Source organism: Passer montanus, unplaced genomic scaffold (genome assembly GCF_014805655.1).
Source record: "Passer montanus isolate IOZ18808 unplaced genomic scaffold, ASM1480565v1 scaffold21, whole genome shotgun sequence".
Classification (NCBI taxonomy): Eukaryota; Metazoa; Chordata; class Aves; order Passeriformes; family Passeridae; genus Passer; species Passer montanus.
Window position 1 is genome coordinate 3,496,294 of NW_024366703.1, and position 23,205 is coordinate 3,519,498.

Consider the following 23,205-nt stretch of genomic DNA (forward strand, 5'->3'; position numbering starts at 1 on the left):
CATTGTTAAAGATATGTTTAGCAAATGTTGTAATCTGTGCTTATAATAGAGTTACTTTAAAGCAACAGCAGCTGGGTATTGGTGGTGTTTGCTGGAAAGGAGAATGCAGTTCCTTCTCCCAGCCGGCATGTATCTCACTCCTGCCATTTTTTGAAGCCTGAGATAAAGCAACAGAACAACTTTTTCACTGGCCAGGAATAAAGGGGACTTTATTCCAGCAGCTTGTAAGTTCTGCCCATTTGAATGGTCCTTTATTATGACAGGGAACATGGCATGCACAGCCAGAAGGTTTTGAGAAACAGAAAGCTGGTAGCAGATAAAGGTTGCTCTGGATTTGCAGGCGGTGAGGGAATCGTATTGCTGAATGTAACTGATGCAGTTTTGCAAAGGAATATGTAAGGGAGGTTCAGAGAAAAGAGGAAAATTGCTTTTTTCTGTAGTCTGTCCTCTCCACTTGCCCTCATGCCAGTTGTGTCTGCCTTGCATGGAAAGCGGGCTCCCATTAAGCTGATCACACACCATCTGTAACATCTGCTGCAAAGTATTGCATCTTTTACCTGAACCTGTTCTTTGAGCTTAAGGATAAATTTTCCTGCTCCCTTCCACTTGCTTTGGGCCTGAAACACACACTCTTGATCAGAGAGAATCCTCTGAGATGGTTTAGATGTTGAAGACTTTTTGTTTGCTGGCTCTTTAGTCACCTCTTCCAAGAGCACATAATCACTTGGGTTTGGATTGCTCAAAATGCTGTAGGAGTATTTGGCTTTGCAGAGAGTCTGTTTAAAAGCAGAAAAACAAAACAAAAAAGGCATTCCCTCAGATTCAGGTTACCAAACCAATTCCTCAGCTAGTGCTGAGAACAAATCCCACTGCAGCTTGTTTGAAACCAGCCTCCAGCCCACATGCTGAGGTGGCACACGCCCTTACCTGCTGTATGACATCCTGAGCCGTGCTGAGGCGCGGAGCTTTGATCACGGTGCGTGGTTGCTCTGGGGAGACATCGTGTACCTGAACAAAGAAGCTGTCATCCTCAGAGCTGATGGCTGCTTCTTCCTTTGCTTCTTGAAAGACATTTCTCTCATTTAAATTCTACAGAGAAAATGACAGACAAATTCATTTACTTAAGAGAGGTAACTAATAGCTGATGGTCACACAAGGGTTTTATTACATGGAAATTGGAGACTGCGGTTGCCTCGGCTCCATTTTGTTAAATGCATTATAAGAAAGGTTTGACTAGCCACTATTGCTAGTAATAATAATAATAATAATGCTAGTAAATACCCATGTTTTCTAAAATTGATACCTGAAATACCTTTCATAGTAGGTGAGGAATGGAGATGTCTGCATAGCATCCCATTTCACAAAATGGTCCCTTAAATCCTTCCCTTATGTATATAAAATTATGTTTTTGTCATGTAATGGTGCCAGTACGATGGGAGATGGTAGAAAGGGTTCTTTTCTTTCCTGTCCCTGCACTAAAGCCAAAAGAATTTAGAGAGCCAGAATCTGAATGAACATTTTCCTGTGGGGTGGAGCAAGAGGAAGGCTGCGTGTTTCTCTCTCCCTTTTCAATGACTACTGCAGATTTTAGACAATTCCTCCTCGAACCTTCTCTCAGAGAATGCATTTCTGTCCAGAGCATTGGAACACTTGGAACACAACTTGGATTCATAAACTGCAAATATGGGCTGTGTATTCCACCTGTCACTGGACCTGCTCCTTGTTTTTCCAGTCAGATCTGCAGCTTCATTCCAAGCTCTGAGGTGCTGCTGTCTGCAGAAAGGCTCAAAATTATGAATAATGCTTTGAGGTACTCACATAACAGGACAGAACAACAGCATAATTTTCATACATGCTAAGGCAGATTTTTACCCATTTTCTGAAGGAATGGGGCTTGGCAGGATACGTGGCAGCATACACTGACAGAGGCAGGTGCTGCAGTCAGTGGAATTCTGTAGGCTACTGTTTCCACAAACAAATTTCTACCTTTTCATTTTTGTTCCAAAGATTAGATATAAAGGAAACCAAAATGTGGACTTGTGTGAAATAATAGCAATTTGTCAAATTGAAGCTTTATCAAAAGTTCTGTCAAAATAACCAAAAAAACATACATAGATACATACATATAAAGGAAACCAAATTGTGGACTTGTGTAAAATAATAGCAATTTGTCATATTGAAGCTTTATCAAAAGTTCTGTCAAAATAACCAAAAAAACATACATAGATACATACATATATATATATGTATGTAAAATCTGTGTACTAAGCAAGCATTTTTATTTGCCTAACTGACCAAAGAAAGTGCTTCTGAAAATGGGATCATTAAGTGTCTTTCTCCTGCTTTTTTTGTCTCTGTCTCACAAGCCAGGGCACTAGCATATTTTATGCTGTAGATGCTTTGCTCATAGTGTAAACTGAAGTAATCTTCCTCCTTTAAATTAAAAGAAACCACCTATTTAATTATTTTAGCCTATAATTGACAATTTAATAATCCTTTGAGGCTTTTAGACTTATTCTTTAATATTAAAATTATGTCTAGCTTTTTTAGAGCAATGATAAATTGCTGCCATCTAAATTGACGGTGGTTTTCTGGAGTTCTGCTATCTATGGTATTAACTATTATCTTTATATTAACTTCCTATCATGGCATAATCTAGATGTGCATTAAATTAGAACTATCACTCCAAACTGAGTTACTGAACTGGTGACTGAGGCATAATGAATAAACACCACACAGCTGATACTGGAGCTCAGGGAGGTCCAGTTGGTGTCACACAGGTGTATAAATTTGTGCTTCTCACTCAAGAGTTAAGTTTGTTTTTAAATAATGCACACAGCATTGACATCACTAACCAAGTAGTGAAACAAATACTGCACCCTTTTGTTTCATGGTCCTAAGAGCTATTTTTAGCTACTTTTGTAAATAGTAATTTATCTAAAACAGACTTACTTCCTCTCGAGTTTTAAAGATAATTCTTCCAACATATCCTTCTTCTGGGAACCAACTGTTTAAAAGCTGCACTAGCCCTTCTTCAGGACCAATCACTCTCTGGAATGGTGGCTTTCTGCATTCACTCTTTTCTTTTGATATAAAACTCTTCTCTTCCATCAGAAAATAGTCTGCAGCGCATGACTCGGTGCCTTTTATGGTAGCCAAGAGCTAAGACAGACAACACACAACAATTAGAATGCTAAATATAAACACTGCATAATTAGTAGTTATAAATGAGAATGAATAAGGAAGCTTTAAGAATCAGTAATTATTCTGACAGTGCAGGCAGGATTTCTGATGTGCTATTTATTATTCAGATATTTTACTCCAGGGTAATGTCCTGTTCTCTTTAGCCTAGCCAAGCAGTTCAACTATTCCAGACAAGGCAGTACTATTTAAGCTTATTTCGGTCCCTTCTGGCTGGCCAGAAAATTTATTCATAATCCCAGGACAGTACAGTCTTTTCCCACTGCTAGAATAACAATCCCTGCTGAGTTAACTGGTTTTTCTACTCATGAACTTCGCCCTCTAACTTTTACTCTCTGTTCCTATGGTGCTTCAGTTCAAAGAATTGTGCAGAAATGTTTGCCCTTGGTGTAAGGAGAACCCATTGCACCCATTGATTAGAGAGATTGTTTTTCTCATCTGCATATGCCCAAATTTTAAAATAGGGAATATGTTCTAAGATTATAAACCCATTCCCTGAAGCCAAGATTGGGAAAATTCCACTGCTTATATTCTGTATTTGTTGCGTAATTAATTCCACAGCAATGCATTTCTAACAGCCCCCTTGCTGTGATGAATGAACTGCAACAACCCTGTGTGTGAGAAATGCAGGGAGACAGAGGTCCAGCAGGATGTTAGTGTGGATTCTGCCAATGAAGAGTCTGCAGTTCAGCAGGAAGCTCACCTGATGGAGCAGCTGTGCAGCCGTGGTCCCCGCACTTACACTGAAAACGGTGAAAGGCTCTGGGCCTGGAATTCCATGAACTGTCACTTTGTAAGTCATGGCAGCTTTCCTTTCTCCCACGCTAAACAACTGTTCAGACAACATTCAACAGGTTACTGGATGTTTTTACACAGGCATGTTATTTCTAGGCTGCTTAAAAGAAACAAGCTGTGAGGGCGTTGACAAAGCAAAGCTGTTCAGCTCATACACAGCTCTTCCTTCCATTACAGATCGAGGCATCTAAAAACCCCAACAAACCCTCCAAAAGCCTCCATCGTGTCTTGAAGCTGAAGAGAAAAAGGAAGTTTTCCAGAGGGAATACATAAACCACCACTGGACAAAGGGCCAACCTCCACCACTCATTCCCCATTCTAGCTGAGCTCAAATATTTGGATTCAGCACACAGATTACTGGACGAAAAGCGATAGCTTTGTTTTAACCCTCAAACTATTTGTTCTTCCTTTCCACCCAAGTAATTCACCAAGATACAAGTTTGGCATGTACTCACAGGAGGTAATATCTGCAACACATCTGCCACATACACAGGAGCTCAGAAGGAGCTGACACTTTAGGAGTCAGCAAAATTATAAAATACGTGTTTAAAGTTGCCAAAGCACAAGTAACCCAGGTAACCTTACAGTAAGGGCTTTTAAACAAAAATCACATCTCTGCATGCATATTTTTAGATATACAGATACCCGTACAGATGTATATATATTTGCACATATAAACATATGTATGTGCACACACATATATAAATCTATATGTATTTATGGAAATACAGAGCTCATCTTTTCTTGTAACAGAAATCAATTTTACTGTCATTATTTCCAACTTGTTGGTAATTTGCATCTTCCTTTTTTTTTTGGTCTCAAATGCTTTGTTTACAATTCATGCATGAAGGAATGCATGAGGCTGCACTGAACCTTACTGCTTGTCCACATTCCCCCAACAGAGGAGCACATTTCTTATTCTATACCTCGATACAGCAGAGGAGCCAGACTTTGAAAAGATTTACCTTCCCACAGTTTTATCCAGGTGGGATAACCTTACTTCCACCAAAGCAAAAAAAAAAAAAAAAAAAAAAAAAGGTAATTCACACACACAAACAAAAAATAAATTACCATAGATGCAGGCAGAGTGTTTCCAGAGGGACTTTCTTCCATTCTCCGACTGTTTATGAACAAACTGGAAATTTCTAATGTTTCATTGTGTAGGTTATGGAGCTGGACATGCCTGTAGCCTAAAGAGGAAAAATTCTTCTCTAAATGCTTTGCCACATCCTAGGACACAAGTCTCATAAATGGAAACCTCAAATTTACTGTTTTTATAGCTGCACTTTGCCACACAGGTAGGATTTGAAGCACTCTAATAACACTGCATTAACACTGTACAACAGGGTAACACATCCTACTGCTGAGTGGCTCATAGAGCAACCTGCCTTTGTTTTACCATAATACTCAATATAGTCATACATAAAATATCTGAACATCAGAACATGAATGAAGCAAGGTCAAATTCTCATTGGAAAACATATGTGTATGACCAAATCTCCTCACATGCCAACCCAGACAGTTGTGTGACATTAAAGTGGCACAAAGCAAGTGCAGAAGAGCTACTGGCAACATGGAAACTCTCTCCCCCAGGTGTCACAGTGATGTTTCCTATCTCTCAGTTTTTTCCACCCTTTCTCCAACTCCCCTGCAGCCATGGCTGTGAGAAGTACAATTTCCCTCTGCACAGTGATCAGCTGTTGAAGCAGTTTCTTGGGCAAAGGACAAGGCAGGAGTGAAAGCCCTCCAAGCTTCCTAAGGGAGCAGCCAGTCCCTTGGTGGTGAACACAGCCCCAGGAGCACCCTCAGCATGGGAGCAGGTGTGTACCACATGGCCCAGCCTCCACAGCAGCACAGCATCGGACTTGCTACGAGCCACTGGGGCGGCTGCCAGCTCCCTGGAGTCTCAGATCAGCACTGCACTGCCAGGCCGTGCTGTGCTGTCTGGTATTTGCTCCCTGTCTCCTCTAGAAAAATGCAACTGATGAAAAATTTCTCTCTGGAAGGATTCAGCCCAGGAACCCACCGGACCATTTTGGCTTAGGGTGCCACCACGAGCTGCACCGTACCTCTCTTCAGTGCTTTCAGGGGAATGATCCTCTGGGCTGTTACAGCTGAGCAGTTATTTTCAACAACCGCAAAGCGCAGGAAGACCAGATCTTCGAAGTGGACGCGGAAAAGGAACTGCTCGTTCCACATGGGGTTGAGCGTGTTGCGGTGGATGGGCTTCGTGCGGAAGTGGCAGCTGTCCAGGGGCATCCCCAGCACGTCGATCTCGATGCAGGGGCTGCCCGTGCTGTTGCTGGGGCAAACGTTCTGGCCAGACACGATCTGCAGCCGAGGAGCACAGAGAGCAATTAGTGCAGTAATCCCTCTGCCGTCATCATCCGGAGCTAAACGCTGCTTGGCACGTCCCTGAGCACAGCTTTACAACACTCACTTTTGTGATTGCCAGGGCACTAAGTTCAAAAGCAGAGCTCCCTCAACCATCCCAGATCCCCAACACCACTGCTATGGTAACTTTCCTCTAAAACAATACACTACTCAACTGTTCAAGGCATCTGAACATTAATCCAGAATGAATGTACCAGTAATGTAGTCAAAAAAGATCACATTTTCTTCTCCATCACTCTGGGGTGATGGCACTGAGCTCTGGCTTGCTTTGGCATGCACAACACAAGAATTAAGTGTGCAATTACCACAGCTGGGAAAATTCTGATTCTTATGAGTTTTACTTTTCTGACACATTTCCTGGAATGGACTAGCTTCTGAGACTACATTTTCTTGGCCACAAATCCATGAATTATATATCTTATTATATGACTTTCAAAAAATATTTTTTCAAGATTTCAGTACAGCTTTTCACAATGGCTTTTTGTGCAGCTTTTCAAGTATTCACAAATGTGTAGAACATCAAAGAACATTTGTAATTTTACAGAATTGTATAGTCCCAGGGAAAATGCTTTCAGGACTGAGTTTCAACAAATACTGTGAAGGAAACAAGGGAAGTAACTACGGATACAAATCAGCCAATACAATGACATAAAGACAAATCTTTGATCCTTTCCTCTCCAGTTTCTGTTAGTTAGGCTGACCTTTGGAAGGAACATTTAAAGATTCAATCTTTTCATTTAGAAGTGTGACTGTAATGCTGGTTAAAGACTGCAGTTGCATATTGTCTACTTCTATCTGTTTGCCTGTATGAAATTCCCTTTTCATGTACTTACTGTTAAAGAATATATAGCTGGCTCCTTATTATCAAGGTCTCTTTCCAATGGACAAAAATGCTGGTACATTGAGCAGTTTTTATCCCACAGAACTGGGGGTTTCAGGACATATCCACAGCCACCGTTGGCCTCAAACATTGCTGCGTTGAGTTGCAGTGGAAGATCTGTGAAATTAAGGCAGCCAAAACTGACAGAGAGCAATGGTACAATGGAAAAACTGTAACAGTGAAGACACAGTCATGTTTGAAGTATCTTTTTAAAAATCAATTTAGTTATGTACTATTCCTGGTTTTCAGAACTATCTATGATTTATGTGTCCAATCTATCCAGTAATTACACAAAACTCTAAGAACAGTTCATTCTTTTCCTTTCCATTGCCTTTATTGAGCTGTAGGGCTTCCCAACAACAGATCTCTGGGAAGTTTCTAGGAACGTGCCCTGAACTGCATAATGAAAGAGCACTGTTGATGACCTAATGGATCCCCCATGGAAAATGTGAAGGAATACAAGATAGGATAGCAAATATTCAATATATGTTTTGATCAACATTAAACCAGCATTCAAGGTAGCGCTTCCAAGTGAAAAATAGTTCAGTACCTTTTTATGCTTGAAATTATCAGAAAGAGATAACAGTTACTTGAACTGGGAGAAAAAAAAACCAACCTTCAGCAATAAAATGAATATAAAAATGGAAGCGTTGCTGTCCAGGAACCTCTTCCCCATCAGGGAACCTGGTGCATTGGCATAAAGCTCCCAGACTCTGAGGTCACTGCTCTCAAGGACCAGACTGTTGTGGGATGAACCTGCTTGTGGCTGGGGGGCAGGTACAGGAAGGTCCCCTTGGGAGAGCAGGGAAAAGTAAACAGGGAAAATACAAATTCACGACTTGAGACCTCCTATCACATTTCCAAACGTGGGTTTGTGTAGCCTTACCGTCTGTTTGGTAGTTCAGAGCCACGAGCTGCACCCCGTGGAGCCAGAAGATCAGCGGGTGGGGATTGGAGGAGTCGATGCGCGTGGCAGCGGGGTAGGTCCTCAGGAGCTGGCAGGTGGTGTGCTGGATCAGCTTCTGGGAATAGCGCCTGCAGAGGCGCTTGGCAGCGTTCTCGTTCAGCGACGAGATGTGGTAGCACTTGGGAGTCCTTATGATGGCACTGAGGGAGGCTGGAGAGCTGTAAGGAGAGCAAGGATCTTCCCAGGTCTGGCGCATCGCATCAAAAGGACCTGGAAAATAAACGGTGCCCTCAAGGTACAGCTGCAGGCCCAGAGGCTCCAAAAATGCAATGCTTTCTAGTGGAGGACATATGTGTGCTTTGGTTATGGCAGAAAAAGGTGATCCTGGAAAATGGCACTACTCAGGGCAAGTGTCACAGTCCTTCTCACACAGTAAGACAATCCATGAGAGGAAACACAATGTCCCAGTATTGAAATAATACCATGATTAGATGTGCTAACAAGCACTTTCATAAATATATATCTAATTGGCATTTGCCTGAATAAATTAAGGAATAAAATTCCCTTCTTCTCATTTATACATTTCACAGGAGGAAGAGAGGCAAGACTGAAAGCCATGTGCTAATTTTTCAGACAGACAGTCTACAGAGACTGCAAAAGTTAGGGGGAAAAGGCAACAAAATACTAATATGCTTTAGAATTAGGCACCACACTTCTTCACTTTTGGGACACTGGCCTCTAGAAGGAAATCTATCCTGTCTGCTGCAGTCATACCCTTGGGCTGCAAGAAATACAGCCCTCTCTGGGCTAGAAAATGAGTTCAAAACATCTCCTTATGGCAATCACTTGAAAGGCAGGGCCTTATTCCTGCTCCAGAAGCTTTCCTGTACTTTCTCTGTATTTCTTTACATCTGTTCACAGGCAGAGACACAATTTCCAGGTTCACAAACTGAATCACCTGCAGAGTCTAATTTGCACAATTATGCATTTGGACTTGGCTGAATTTCAGGCTGCTGAGTTCTACTTCAGACAATAAAAATTCTTTTCTGGACCAGCCCAACAGTCCTGGCTTTCATTTGTACTTTGAAAATGTTCACTTATATATTAAAAAATATAAACTTTAAAACACTTAAAATGTACATTAGCTTTGAACTGTTTATGAATTAGGGTCATCATATGTCTGATCAAGTAATCCTAATATTCCACACTCACCACTTCAGTGGTAATAGTGGTACTGTAATAGCTGCTGTGCTAACGAAAACCATTCCAAAGTTTAACGTTTTACACATTGCAAAGTATTTGATCTTTGACAAATGGTCTTGGTCTGGTACATGTGTTGGATTACAGTGTCATTCCACGTGACTGGTGAAAGAAGATGCTAACTTTACCTTTTCCAGATGCTTTGGCAAGAGCAGCTGACTCCCCAGGGCTCAGCCTGCCAGGATTGTTGCCAAAAATGGACTTCCTGCTTTTTCTTTCTTTTCCTCTGTTAGAGCCAGATGGGTTTAGAGTTGACAAGCCTGTTCCCATAAACGTAAAATAAATGAGCCAAAAAACATGACCAAGAGGGCATGACATTTTCCACCATATTTTACATTATTTTTGAAGGCATGAATACTCCTGTTATATAGCACACAGGACAAGCAGTGTATTTTTCTCCACAATTTAATTTTAACATCTTTAAATATATACACACTTTTATATATGTATATATTATGTATGGTTTTATATATAGTGCATATATGTATGCATTTATATAATGTATATAGAAACCCATATGAAACAATACAATATACAGTTCTCTCTTTGTGATATAACTTTTCTCCATTTTACTTTTTGGCTTGAAGAAGGTAAAGGCTTTCTCTCAAATCACTAAATGGTCTAAACTGATACTAAAAAAATCTGCAGTAACAGTCCCAATGTATTCATCCTAGGAGTAATTTTAAAAAATCTACAGAAGCCATAAATCTGCACAGTAGTGAATATCATGGAATTAATCTACATTGTGATACCTACATAATTAAATAAATGCAAGATTATGATTTAAAGATATAATATAATAAATATTATATGTCCAAATGCTGTTGGTTAAACAGTTTAACTTCAAAAATGTTTTCAGAGTCCTCTTCTTCTGTTTATTTGTATTACAGTGTTGGTAAACAGTCAGGTGTGCAAAATCCATTACATATTTAATGGCCAATACATACTAGGAGTGGAGCTGGAAAGCTCTAGTATAGCTATTATTCATACTTGTGCATTCTAGAAACATAATTATTAAAAGTCATGACCTGAATCCTGGTGAAATAAACAGACTTAATCCCACTTAAGGTCAATTTCTTTTGGTTGGCTTGGAGAGAGCACAAAGCAGATCAAAAGTAAAGTGCACAATAATTATTCTGACACCCACAGCAGTGAGATGTGGGATGCTCTCAGAAACCCAAGATGTATTTGTGATGTAGAATGTAACAAAGCAAATACAGTGTTATGTGCCTAACTGTGACTCCTAAAACTTTCCACATTAATTCACATCAATTCACACCTGCCTAAAGACAGTTCTGGATTTAATACTAATATTTCAAATACAAATGCAAATCACAAAGAGGATGCATTGGCCTCTTGTGATTGAAGTCTGCCCACAGCTGCAAATTTTCAGCTCTCAATCTTCATGGCATGTGTACATGTACTTACTAAAATTATGCACACAGTTTCAATGGAGCTGCTTGGGTTAGTAAAACTCAGAACATACATAAATGTTTTCCACGTTGGAGATGTATTGTCTCTTTGGGCCAAAGCATACACATAAACCACAGAAGATGGTAGAAACTGGGATCAAGGAATATGAATTGACTAGAAGAATGAGGAGCCATGCACTGTGTGCTTCCAGCACTATTTAAACCCAGTTTTCAATGGATCAAATGGATTTGGCAAGTAAGATCCAGTTTCAAAGTCCTGTTGTGGAGACAGTCACTGAGGAAACAAACTAACCTCATAAATCACAGAGTGCAGTGCAGAGCCCTAGGGCTGACAACCCAGCGTGATGGCCACGGGGCACACTGCAGCTGGCAGCTTCCTTTCAGTCCCTGCCATGCTTTGCATGTTACACATCTCTTCCCACAGACAAGCTCCATCTTTCACTCCAATTTAAACTTGACTTCAAAATAAAGCTTTACCAATTCAGAGAATCATCAAATTACAAAATAATAGCGGTTGACATCTATTATTGATCCTACTTTGACCAGAGAGTTGGACCATCATCTGGTCCAACTCTCTGGTCAAAGTAGGATCAGCTCAGATCCCACCATACTGTACATAAGTCCTATTGTACTACCACAGTGTCAGAGTAAATGTTTTGTGCTTCCTTAGAATCCCAGTGCCATATTCTTCGAGTCACAGAATTTAGTGCCCATCTCATGTGTTAGATATAAGCACAGTGCTTTCTGCTTCTGGACTTAATCCAGAGGATTGCAAGCTTCCCTGCCCTTCTCCCTCTCACCATACTAACTAAAAGGTTAAACTGCAATTGCCGCCACCTTCTCACCATGTGTTTCTGACCAACAGAAAGTCTGCAGGTTTGCAGACCTTAGAAGGGAATTTACAGCATTTTTATATGCAGGGTGCCCCTTTTCATGTTCACTTTAATTTCTCGTGAAGTGATACCATAGGGGCAGATAATCTGATATGATGAAGATGGCGACAATTTCATGCTGGTGAGCGCAGGTGGCTCCCTGCTCTCTCCACTTGAGTGTGCAAATCCTGCTCTTATGCCCTCAGTTTCTCTACTCATTGTGTAAGGATCTCAGCACCAAGGTGACGAGCCATGTGCCAGCAGCAGCGCTCAGGGGTGCTCCACTGCCCTCAGCTTGGGTGACCCAAGAGAACAGACCTCCAGCCTTGCAGATAATGGTGCAATGATATGCAGCATACTGGAATTCAAGTTAAGCAAGGACTGCAAGGTCAAAGAGCACAGAAGCAACAAGAGGCATGGTGGGTTCCTTGTTACCAGAGGTTTTATAAACAAGAAACGTTATTTTCTCCACATGACAAATTCTGTTTTGACCAGGGAACACTTAGGGAAGTCTGTGTTACCCAGTAGGTTAGGGTAAGTGAACATTTTGGTCCTTTTTTATAGTCACAAATCAGTGATTAACATTCAGGGATGCAGGCAAGTGTAAACACAGAACAAAATTCTATGAAGACAGAAGAAATAAAGTATTTGCACCATTGATCAGACACTGGCATGAATTCTACCCTCCCTATTTCCAAAACTCCTGCATTTTCTGAGCTGGTTAGGAACACGGGCACTAGAGCTGCACAGCCATGGATCTAGCAGCCTTGTTCATCATTCATGGGCAATACTGGGCAGGGCACTGCACCACCTCTGTGCCCTCCAGCTGAGCAGAGGAACCCAGGCAGTGGCATGGTGGCCATGCAAGCCTACATTCCCTCAGAGGAGGCAGTATTTGTCTCAAAGGAGACAACGTTTGTTGGAAAAGTAATTTCTACAGCATTATGTGTTCATCTGTGAAAGGAGATAATATTCTTAATTGTTCTGTTCATCATCCCTTTAAAGCAAGAGGAAAAAATCTGAGAAGGAAACAAGGTATTTCTTTAATAACCAGTATTACATTAAAAATTAAATACTTCTAACTTTTCTTAGACCATCAGAAATTTTTATGTGTCAAAATGCTTGGAATAACCCAAACTATCCCCATTTAATCTTGAATACCTTTCTTTAAAAGAAAATATTTTACTTGAAAGATATCTCTTTGCAGATTTCATTTTAAAAAGAGTATCAGATTTGGATATTTAGAAGTCATTATTTTTACAAGTGACACCTACAATTTTTAAAGTTATAAAAGATTATAAAAGAATGTCTGTCCATTTTTCAGCATGTTTATCTTGCCTATTTGACACTATTTTATGTTTGGTTAGCTTCTCTAATCTGATTATAGTTCTGTTTGTGTAAGATCATGACTTGGCAGAACTGCTAACTTTTCCACAGAGAACCATTCCACTAAAGAACAGATTTTTCATTCAAAACATTAAACATATCAATAAACAATAAATTCTCAATTTAAAAGTATTTATGTACATAGTATGAGCCAAAATATACCCAACCTCATATTTCAGTACTGAACAAGTGCCTGTTAGTGATCTCTTCAGTAACTCCCTCTCTTTTTCTCTGCAAAAGTTATTCTTCCTACTGTACAGAAGGAACATAACTGCTTCCATGAAGACTGAGGGAGAGCGTGCAAGCAGCTGCCCTCACCCACCTATGAAAAGGTGCAATTTACCTTGCAATGGCTCCTCCCCTCTCCACTTGGGAAAGAACAGAAAATGCAGCTATAGGCAAAGGTGAACACACTAAACAAAGGTCACTTAAAGAAATGTGACACACTCCACCTTCAAGGTCTTAAGAGTATTTTCCTTCTTAATTCAGTAGGTCCTTACATGGAAACTCAGAGCTCTTAAGATAAAGCTTTCTGTCATCTGGCATTTGGCAGTGAAGCAGTTGTCTAAGTTGTGAAGACTGGCAAATTTCACTTTTGTAAACATTTTAATATGACAAACAGTATGTATTCACATAATTTATGAACACTACTTCTCAGCCAGGAGCTGCTATTATGGAGACTACCAAATCATGAAGAACGAACCTCCTCGACTACTTCAAACTAACTCAAAACATAAACATTATGTCTCCAGGAATTAGAAAGCTTAAAGCAATAAAACAGGGCAGTACACTTACCCGGGAACTTTACAGCTTGACAGTAAATGACAAGATCTGATAGCTCTGGAGCTATTTGTCTGCTTTCCTTCTTATTCTGTGGAAGATAGAATTCTTCACCCAGCTCCATGTCGTAAACCTGAGTGATAACACCAAGAATATTTAATAATATTACTGAATGTAGAAGAACTCTTGCATATCTTATTTATGTCTTTGAAATATTTCATCTCTTTCTTCCTGTATGATTTCTGTTCTCACCTAACAAATCTCTAGCCCACGTGCACATTTCTGATCAATACCTGTTACTGATTCTGCAGGAATGTGTAAAGGCCTTATTCAGTCAGTTCTACAAACATTTAGATGAAACACATCCATGTTGAGAAGAATCTACAATACAGTAAACAGCAATACACTGGTTCCTTTTTCAGATGATTTAATAAGAGATGCTTGATTATCTGATATTTTAGTGCAGTATTTTAAACTATTTTGAAGCATAAAGATGCTGAAGATTCAGATGAAATCTTCAGTTCCATCAATATTAATTTTCAGCCAAGCAGCCTATATATATATACTATAATATGTGAGGACTTCTCTTGAACAGTATGTTGAGCATTTGTCCTACTTTGGCTATTTTCTCTGGTGTCTTTCCATGCTTCCTATTGTTTCTCTTCATTAAAGTGCATTTGCTATCTGATGTCTCAGTTACCTAAATTGTTTAAACCTGGTTATATATAAAAGTGCAGCTGAGAAGAAAGAGGGAAAAAGCAGAACTACCTTTCCTTTATTATTGTAAGTAGCACAATCAGCCTTCTTTAGTCGTTTTGCAGTCTCTTCATTATATTCAAACTGCAGTTTATCACTTGATAATTTATTCTCAGGTCGATCTTCAAGAATATTATCTAAAAATTAACGGGATTTTAATAAACATAAAGCCAAACAATATCAAATGGAAATTTAATTTGAATTAACAATACTTGTGGACAGTGTTGTGAATCTTATACGAATAATTAGATGCTAAAATAATGCATTTACTGGTCAGAGCATCATCCTGTAGTAGTAACCTACTATTAAAAAATTTAATGCCTGGATTTGGTTAAGACACAGTCTTTCCTTTAAAGCCCATCCTTTTGTGCTCAGAAGATCTTTAAAACCAAACCATCTAATGAATTAAGTTTGCTATCTGAAAACAACTGACATTCCTGAATGACAAAAAAATGCCAAAGATCAAGCACAATTAATCCCATGAAATATGTACACATTTTGTACAGCAATTTTTGGCTTTCCTCTTCTTACTTTCACCATGCACAAATATTTTTTACATCCGTAGAAATATCTCTTCGAAGCTACATATTTTTCAGAGAACAGTATGCCTAATAATGATGTGGTCTTTCTGGACCAAAATGTTGCAGTTGTCACAAAAGGAATGGTTTCAATTTATTCCTGATAATCCTGATGCTTTGACCATATTCTTTTTAAGCATAACAAGTGTCACACATGCAGGCTTCTAACAGTTCCTGCCCAGTTAACAATGCCATACAAGAATATCTGCTTGCATTTATAATATGAAGTAGAAACTATACATTCACACTGTCACATCGAACAGGCTGAAGATGCAGTGCTGATTTCATGCAGTTAAAATGCTCAACCAAGTGGCTTTTACCTTCCTGGCTGTTAGGAGCAGGAGAAGCATTAAGGACATCAGCTATAGGGAAACGAGTCAGAGAGGGAATAAGAGTAAAGGGAATTAAGATTTAGAGTCAGAGAAATGAAAAGTAAGTGTCAGTTGTAAAAATATTAGCCTTATACAAAAAAATGTATTGGTAAGAAAAATAAATCTGAATCTCTTTTAGAAAGTTTACAGGCCATTATTTAGATTAGTTTTAACAAAATATTAAGATAATTAAAGACTTCAAAGAATAACCATTGTAATAAAGTAGTAAACCATGCTGCAGATTCCTTCACATACTGGAAGGTGTGTTTCTTACTAGCTTCAGATTTTTCAAACCTTCTCTTAACTAGAACAGAGCTAAAAAGTCACTTACTGCAACCAGTTTGCAAAATTTTCTTGGCAAATCTGTTAGCAAAGATTTGAGTTTTCACTGCAATTTACATCTACAGCGTCTCTACCCTGTTCCTCACAAAAAGTATGCTCAAGTAGCCAGCTAGGCCAACTTTCAGGCAAAATGCAACTAAAGGCAGCATTGATATCAAACTCATAAATAACACTACTATTCCACAAGCAGTGTCAAGTCTTGAACTGCATTTGTTAATTTTGTGACTATTTTTAAAATCACTAAACACAGGAGCAAGTAATGTAAACAAGAACCACCTGGAAAGAAGTCCTGTGCTGCAGGACATGCTGGAGCCTTACATCTCTCAACATGGCACCTAGAACCTAAATGGGTCCCCACCAGAATGAAAAGTGCAGGGAGTGAAGCACTTCACTGCTCTCTCAGGAGAACGTCCTCAGCTGTGTCAGACCAGTTGTCCATCTAGGCCAGTATTCTCTTTCTGATAGTGGCAACAGAGCAACCAGCCACTAATCACCACCCCAGCAACCACAATCACTGAATGATAGGGATGTTGGACCAAATAGTGCTACCAATAACAACTGCTTATACATCTCTTCATGAATTTGTCCAACCCGTTTTTAAATATGCTGATGCCATTTGGCTCTGCAATTTTCCATGGCAGCACATTCCAGAAGTTTACTACCAGCTGCACAAACAAATATTTTACCTGTTTTAGACTGATCTTCCACTTGTTTTACTGAGCACCTGTTAGATCTAACAAGTAACATTCTGTGCTTCCCTTAATCCACCACTTCATGACTTAGTGAATCTGTTCCAACTCACCCCTCAGTCCTCTTCTCTACCAGCTGAAGAATTCCAGCCTTTTCAGACTCATGCAAGGACACTGCTTACCCAGCTCATGCCTGAGCTAGAATATTCATGTCTTATTACTACAGTTCTAACAAAAGCACTGTAACAAGCAAGCAAAGAAATATATATAGTTACCATCAGAGAGAGATTCATAGTCATAGTCATATTCATCCTCTTCATCTTCTTCCTCTTCATTGGTAGGTGTGGGGTTGCTAGCACCGTTGCTAGCCTGTGCTTGCAAATGTGCCAGCTGGTGAGCCTACAACAGAAACACTTACTACATCACTGCTAAGCACTTATAAAGAGAAAAAGAGTTTTCATGTTTGTATCTTGTTTTGTTTCCATGAAAGCACTGAATATATTAAGTGATAAATAACTAAGATTGTTAAGATTATGATAAAATAACAATGTAGGGGTTTGAACATAAAGAGAACTTGTATTGCAAGAAAAACACTTATTAAGATATGAAACCTAATTAATTATGGAAAAATGCCAAAACTGCACATCATTCAAAACGGCCTTTTCCCAGCCTGAGATACGCTGTTTCAGAAACAGTTAAATACTTTTTCAAAAGATGGTAATTATCCATGTACTGGTATGATCAGTGTGATTTACTCATCTGATAACAATAATTTAAGTCTAATGCAATTGTGTTTACATTTTGAGTAATGGCAATTAGTTTTCAAGGATTCAACTGAACTGCTGACTAACCATAGACATTATTAGATTGAGGCTACTTGAGATGCAGCCCTAAATTTTAGAAATCAAAAAAAATCTCTCATGGGAATAAACACTATTTGAGTAGCAAAGTCTCCCACAAAAAGTCAACAAAAAAATTTGAGTATTTGACTGGCCTAAATTTGAAAAAAGAAACAAAGCAGAACTCTACCAAAAATTACTACATACTGTAAATACACACACATACTCAATGCATATGACTATTTTTCAATAAACATGAGTAGTAAATGTTAAAACCACAGAGAAAAGGATTAATTTATGTTTGTCACGAAGAGCATGTGGTGTTAATCATAATATTATGAAGTTTTATAAAATTAAAAGACACTAAAATTAACTTAAGCTGTAGCTATAATTTACTATATGTGTTGTCTACTTATTTGACAGCACTGCAATCCACTGTAAGTTATTCAAGCATGAATGTGCATTAGATTATTCTGCTGTACATTGGAATTAGCAAATATCTCAAACACAAATGAACTATTTCTAACAAGAGCTGGGTCTTGCTGCTTGCTCTTAAGAAAGGACTATACCTTTTGTTTCAATATATCCACTGGTGTTTGATGGGCTTTCAGCTTCTTGTTTTTAAGCAGGATTTTTCTTCTCAGCTGGCCAGGGGAAGGCAGCATGGGATCATCAGAAAAGTCACTCTCAAACAAAAACTTCGTCACCAACTTATCTCCAAATACATTCTGCAATATCAAGAAGAGGTGATGTATTATGGAAAAGCCCAGGGCTCGTGCTTGGAAGGCCTGATGGTGGTGGACAGCCTACCTTGAAGATCTCGGCCATCTTGCGCTGCTGGGGCAGCGAGCAGTGGTTCTCTATGGAGATGATGACCGGCATGTCCGAGGTGATGAACGCGTTGCGGTCGATGGCTTCCACCACCTCCTGCCACAGACAGAGAGGCCATTGAAAGGACATGGCAGCATTCTGCAGCTCTCTGTTAACCTACTGCTAGCTGGGAGGGGAGATGTCACTACAGAACATGAAACAACATGTCCTAACATTTATGTATTTCCAAAAGTGACAGTGGATTGGAGGGCGAAAGTGCCACCTCTCCAATGACACTGGACAAACCAACAGTCCATCAAATCTCTCCTCTTCCATAAAAGAATGCAAAACAATAAATTATTTACATAAAGTGTGTGAGAAAGTTCATTACAAGAATGTAAATATCAGAAGGCTTAGAAAAACTTAAGAAATCAGAGCAACAGGGAGACATCTGCTTTCCTCTGTAAGAAGGAAGAGGCCACTCTGTGCTTTCAAAGCAAGCTGGCATCTTGTTACAACACAAGTGGTAACGCCTACTTTTGTTACTTAGGTACCAACAAAAAGACAGAAACTGACACTACATATGCTACAAAAACTAACTTGAAAGCATATTTACCGCTGAGAATTTAATGTCTGACATAATCTATAGCTTATATTCTATTAGAATTTAGCCCATTAGAAAACTTGTATTTTTCTAGTAGGCAATTTTTTCCCCATTCATTACAGAAAAAAAAAAAATTCTAATTTTTTTGTTTCTATGTCCAATTACCAGCATACCTTAAAAGATATCTTTGTAGTAAGAGTGTGCCCATGATAAATAATAGGCATCCCATCATCACCATCCCAGCAGTCCAATTCTACACTTCTGCAGCCTTGTAAAAGAACCTATAATGCAATTGAACAGTGTAAGCACATCTAAGCTACAGTACCATGCCATCAAAGCAGAAGACAGACATTGCAGAGCTGAATGAAAGCCCAGTGAATCAGCAAAATTGCTGGAAAGAGCAATCTCTGTGAAGTGAACAGCCCATGGAATGTACAGTCCCCAGCTAACTTCATTCCCTAACTGAATTCCTTATTTCCCATTGAAAAAGACTGGAAAAATTAAGCAAAGCATGTATGCTCTTGGGAGAATTACCATAAAGCTTTGAAATTCATGGTATCATACAGGACACATGGCATCTGCTTGCAGCGGTGGTTCTTATTGTATGGCTTAATTTTCTGAGAGAGAGAGGAACATTCCCATGTTTCTACCTTCAAAAACAGCTATAAAGCAACATGGCAATTTATTTCAGGTAGCTCCCATGACAGCTTATGGGGAAAGCACCTACAGTTTGTTTGCTAGTTTTTTTGTTATTATTAGTTTTATAAATAAAAGATAGTCTGAAAACAAAGTCTTAAGAAACACAACTTTGAGTATAGTTACAATGGAAATGTGCTATGCCATGTTAATCAATTCTATTAAGCTATTTACAGCCATCAATTAATTCATCAATTTTTAAATTATTCATTTATTTATTTATTTTAGAAAGCCATTGCTAGAAAAACCAAAGAAGCAAAGAGGAAGGATGAAGGAAGAGATGAGCTATCCCATCTTTTGGTAGCCCAGCTTATTATTGTGATCATTATTTAGCATGCCTGTCATCTGTACTACAAGCTAATATTTCATTGAATAGAAAGATCCTAAAAGTCAAAACCATTTCCAGCAAAACCATTCATGAACAAATAAAAAATTACTTCTACTCAAAACCTGAATACTTTTATTCAGACAGCTGTGTCCATAGCTGGCACTCCACCACTTCTGCGAGATCCAGACACACTGAACCAGGACAAAGTGCCCCTTCAGCTGGCAACAAGCACTTGAGGGAAAGGAAGAAGCTTTTCTTAATCATGCAAACTTTGAAGGCAGTTGATCTCTATCTCACTTCCCATCTATTACCAACACAATACTAAGATCACTGTGCAGTGCTAGACAGGAACCTCTGCAATTGCATTACTCAGTGCATTCACGTTATTCAGGATTTCCTAACACATGCCTACAAGCCCAGGTGAAGGAGCACATGGGACAGCAGATGAGTCCATTCTCAGTGATGAGTCATTAACTCTCAGCATAATGAAAACAATGCTGCCAGGAAGTTTGATGCTTTCTCCAGCATTTGTAAACACAGAAACACACACACACAAAAACACACACACACACATATATATATGCACAAACAAATACAGAATTGAAAGCCTAAGGGAGAAATTGTTCCTTCCCTGGTCAGCACAAATCAGCCATAAAATTTAAAACCTGTAGAATATTCCTAGAAGTAACATTTTTAGAAGTTAAAGTTCTATTTGAAATTAGTCTTTGCAGTGCAATGTACAGTATCTCAGTAGTGTTTCTGACATCTGAATGAACTAAAATATTAGATCAGTCTTTCCTGTGGGAAAGTCTAATTTTAGTAGGTTGGGTCAGACCGACTGGTGTCTAAATGCTATGAATCTCAAACTAAACCCATTTTTTTGTTTTAGAAAAGGCATTTGAGCACAACTGTGCTTACAAGGCAGCTTTCCCACACATCATGTTTTCCAACATTTTGCAAGCAGGGGTTTAGGACATTTAGATTTTCAAAGCAAAAAGGTCATGTTCCTGAAACTTGCCAGTAAAACAAACAAGTTCATGTTGAAAGCTACACAACAATCCAATCCTGCATACCTGGCTGTAGAGCTCCACTGAGGACTCCCCTTTAAGCTGATGGCCAGTAAGGTAAGTATTGTGTGAGGATTCTATGTAGTAATATGAGAGAGGAAAGTGCAAGTCCTCAGCATTCTCCTGTGATTCATCATTTTTGGAGGCAAAATTGTCTTTATCCATCAAAAATCTGGAAGTGAGAATATGTGAGGAAATTTTATGCTGTGATGAGCATTTTGTGACTCTCCGAGAAACATCAACACACTGGTATCATCTTTTTACATATATATACAAACATATATTATATATAAGAATGTAAGAAGTAATTACCTTGCAAATCCTTCAAAAGATAGCAGCCCCTGCTGGCACATGTTTACACTAGGTTCAAATTTCTATGAGAAGGAAGAAATCAAAGATATATATAATAACAATTCTTAGAAACATGTCTTTGTCATGTTTTGATATGTAGTCTGCTCATAGCACTAAACATTTAGTATTTAAACACAGTCTTTTTGTGGATAAAGTAATCAGGTGCCTGCAAACTGTGTTTCACAAATGACTACACAAACATACTAAAATCATAATCATAAATCAAGGAACAATTCAGGCTGAAAGGGATGTTGGTAGATTGCCTAATCCAACCTCCTCTCCAAAGCTGAGACAGAAGTTAAATTGAAATTAAGAAAGATTTATGATCAGGTGTCCTACTCCTATCTAGTATGCTTAAATACAACATACCACCAACTCAACATGAGTTGTGGTATTCCAACTTGAACTTTCTTTAGAACTTCTGTCTTTTAAACTCTGCAATTCTATCTTACATGTTGATACTTATAGATAGCTTTAGCCTTCGTTAACTGTTAAACAGGGGCTTAGTTTTGGAGTATATTAATTATGCATGGAGGAATTTGGAAGAATAAAAATTTTTCTACACATTTTCTAAAATCTTCAGCCATGGTACATAAGGGAATAAAATGGCACCATGTTTGCTCTGGAAAATTTTTTTACAATAAAACAAAAATATGTGGAAATGGTGCTTTTTAAAGTTGCAAAGTAAGATTATGCTCAATCAAATGTGGTCCCAGACAAAGAAAAAATAAAAGCGTTTTCATGAACACTTTTCCTAGGCGGTGACATCCCTTCCCTGCTAAAGTACACATTGCTAATAAAACTACTTATTTGCATTTTTAAATGGATATATTTATGGACATCCATACAATTTTCTGGCCCAAAATAAAGATAGTATTAAATTTTAAATTCAAGTAAACCATGGAGACAATATCAGTGTGAAAGGAGATACCCACACTGATGCTATTCTGAACAATACACAACGTAATGGGGAAAATAAAATGGAAGTAACAGGAGTTCTAATAAAAAGGAAATGCAAGATATTTGTATTACAGACCTGGATAATACTGAGGATTTCATCATAGGTGCAGTGTTCTCCTTGGCAATTCACTAGGAAGTCGTTCAGCTGCTGGATTCCTACTCCAAATACTCCCAGTGATGTGCTTTCAACTCCAGTACCATTGGTTACAATGCTGGCAGCAGCAATAGCATCAGATATTTGCCTCTGGTTGTCTGATAGCTGCTGCCTGCTCTTAATGAACAAACCAAGGTCTGAAACATTTCTAGTCAATAAATCTTAAAAGAAAAATGAGGAAATAAAAATATAAGCTAAACAATTATGTGTATTACATATCCTGTATAAAATATAATCTAGTATACAATACACACAAGTATCTCAATGGGTGTTTTAGCAGTAAATTAGAACAAAATCATCCTGTTTCTACCACTGATAAAAGAGAGAGCATTAAGCATGCATGTGAGCAGACTACAAGTGTCCAATTACTCTGAACAAAATCCTGAAACCTTTAACAAGGATCCCAGGACTCTCCTGCTCCCTCTCACCACCACAAACAGCCTCAAAGCCTTCCTCCACTGTGTGCAACTCCACACCCTTCCTGTTCAATTGCCCTTTATCTTCTTCCAGTTTCATATGCCAATTGTTCTGCACCCTCCCCACAAGCTGCTTGGCAGAAAGATTATTTTCTTTACATGTGGCCAAAGTCCCAGACAGATTATGGTAACTGAGGAATGTAAAGGGGGACAGAGGCTTCCTTCCCCTTTATCCCACATAAAACAGATCCACTAGGAAAGCAGATAAGAAAAAAACCAGCCACATGGGACACAGGGCACAGCCTTCTCATTTCTCCTCCCTATGTTTGCTCAGTG

At 38.9% G+C, this 23,205-nt stretch overlaps 1 protein-coding gene across 8 annotated transcripts in view; it reads right to left on the minus strand.

Moving 5' to 3' along the window:
* Positions 1–23,205, minus strand: part of PLCE1 (phospholipase C epsilon 1) — a 140,238-nt gene that overhangs the window by 5,906 nt on the left and 111,127 nt on the right. For 5 of the 8 annotated variants that reach the window (XM_039708931.1, XM_039708932.1, XM_039708929.1 and 2 more), the window contains 18 exons: positions 22,376–22,614; positions 21,301–21,362; positions 20,995–21,160; positions 19,071–19,178; positions 18,294–18,410; positions 18,053–18,211; positions 16,920–17,043; positions 14,677–14,801; positions 13,924–14,041; positions 9,566–9,697; positions 8,157–8,447; positions 7,224–7,387; positions 6,066–6,327; positions 5,068–5,186; positions 3,905–4,033; positions 2,953–3,162; positions 928–1,089; positions 558–776 (listed from right to left, as the gene is read on the minus strand). In XM_039708931.1, coding sequence (XP_039564865.1) covers positions 558–776; positions 928–1,089; positions 2,953–3,162; positions 3,905–4,033; positions 5,068–5,186; positions 6,066–6,327; positions 7,224–7,387; positions 8,157–8,447; positions 9,566–9,697; positions 13,924–14,041; positions 14,677–14,801; positions 16,920–17,043; positions 18,053–18,211; positions 18,294–18,410; positions 19,071–19,178; positions 20,995–21,160; positions 21,301–21,362; positions 22,376–22,614 — 2,906 coding nt within the window. Of the gene's footprint in view, positions 1–557; positions 777–927; positions 1,090–2,952; positions 3,163–3,904; positions 4,034–5,067; positions 5,187–6,065; positions 6,328–7,223; positions 7,388–8,156; positions 8,448–9,565; positions 9,698–13,923; positions 14,042–14,676; positions 14,802–15,562; positions 15,605–16,919; positions 17,044–18,052; positions 18,212–18,293; positions 18,411–19,070; positions 19,179–20,994; positions 21,161–21,300; positions 21,363–22,375; positions 22,615–23,205 lie in introns of all 8 variants that reach the window. The other 3 variants (XM_039708937.1, XM_039708933.1, XM_039708935.1) reach the window with 1 other exon arrangement.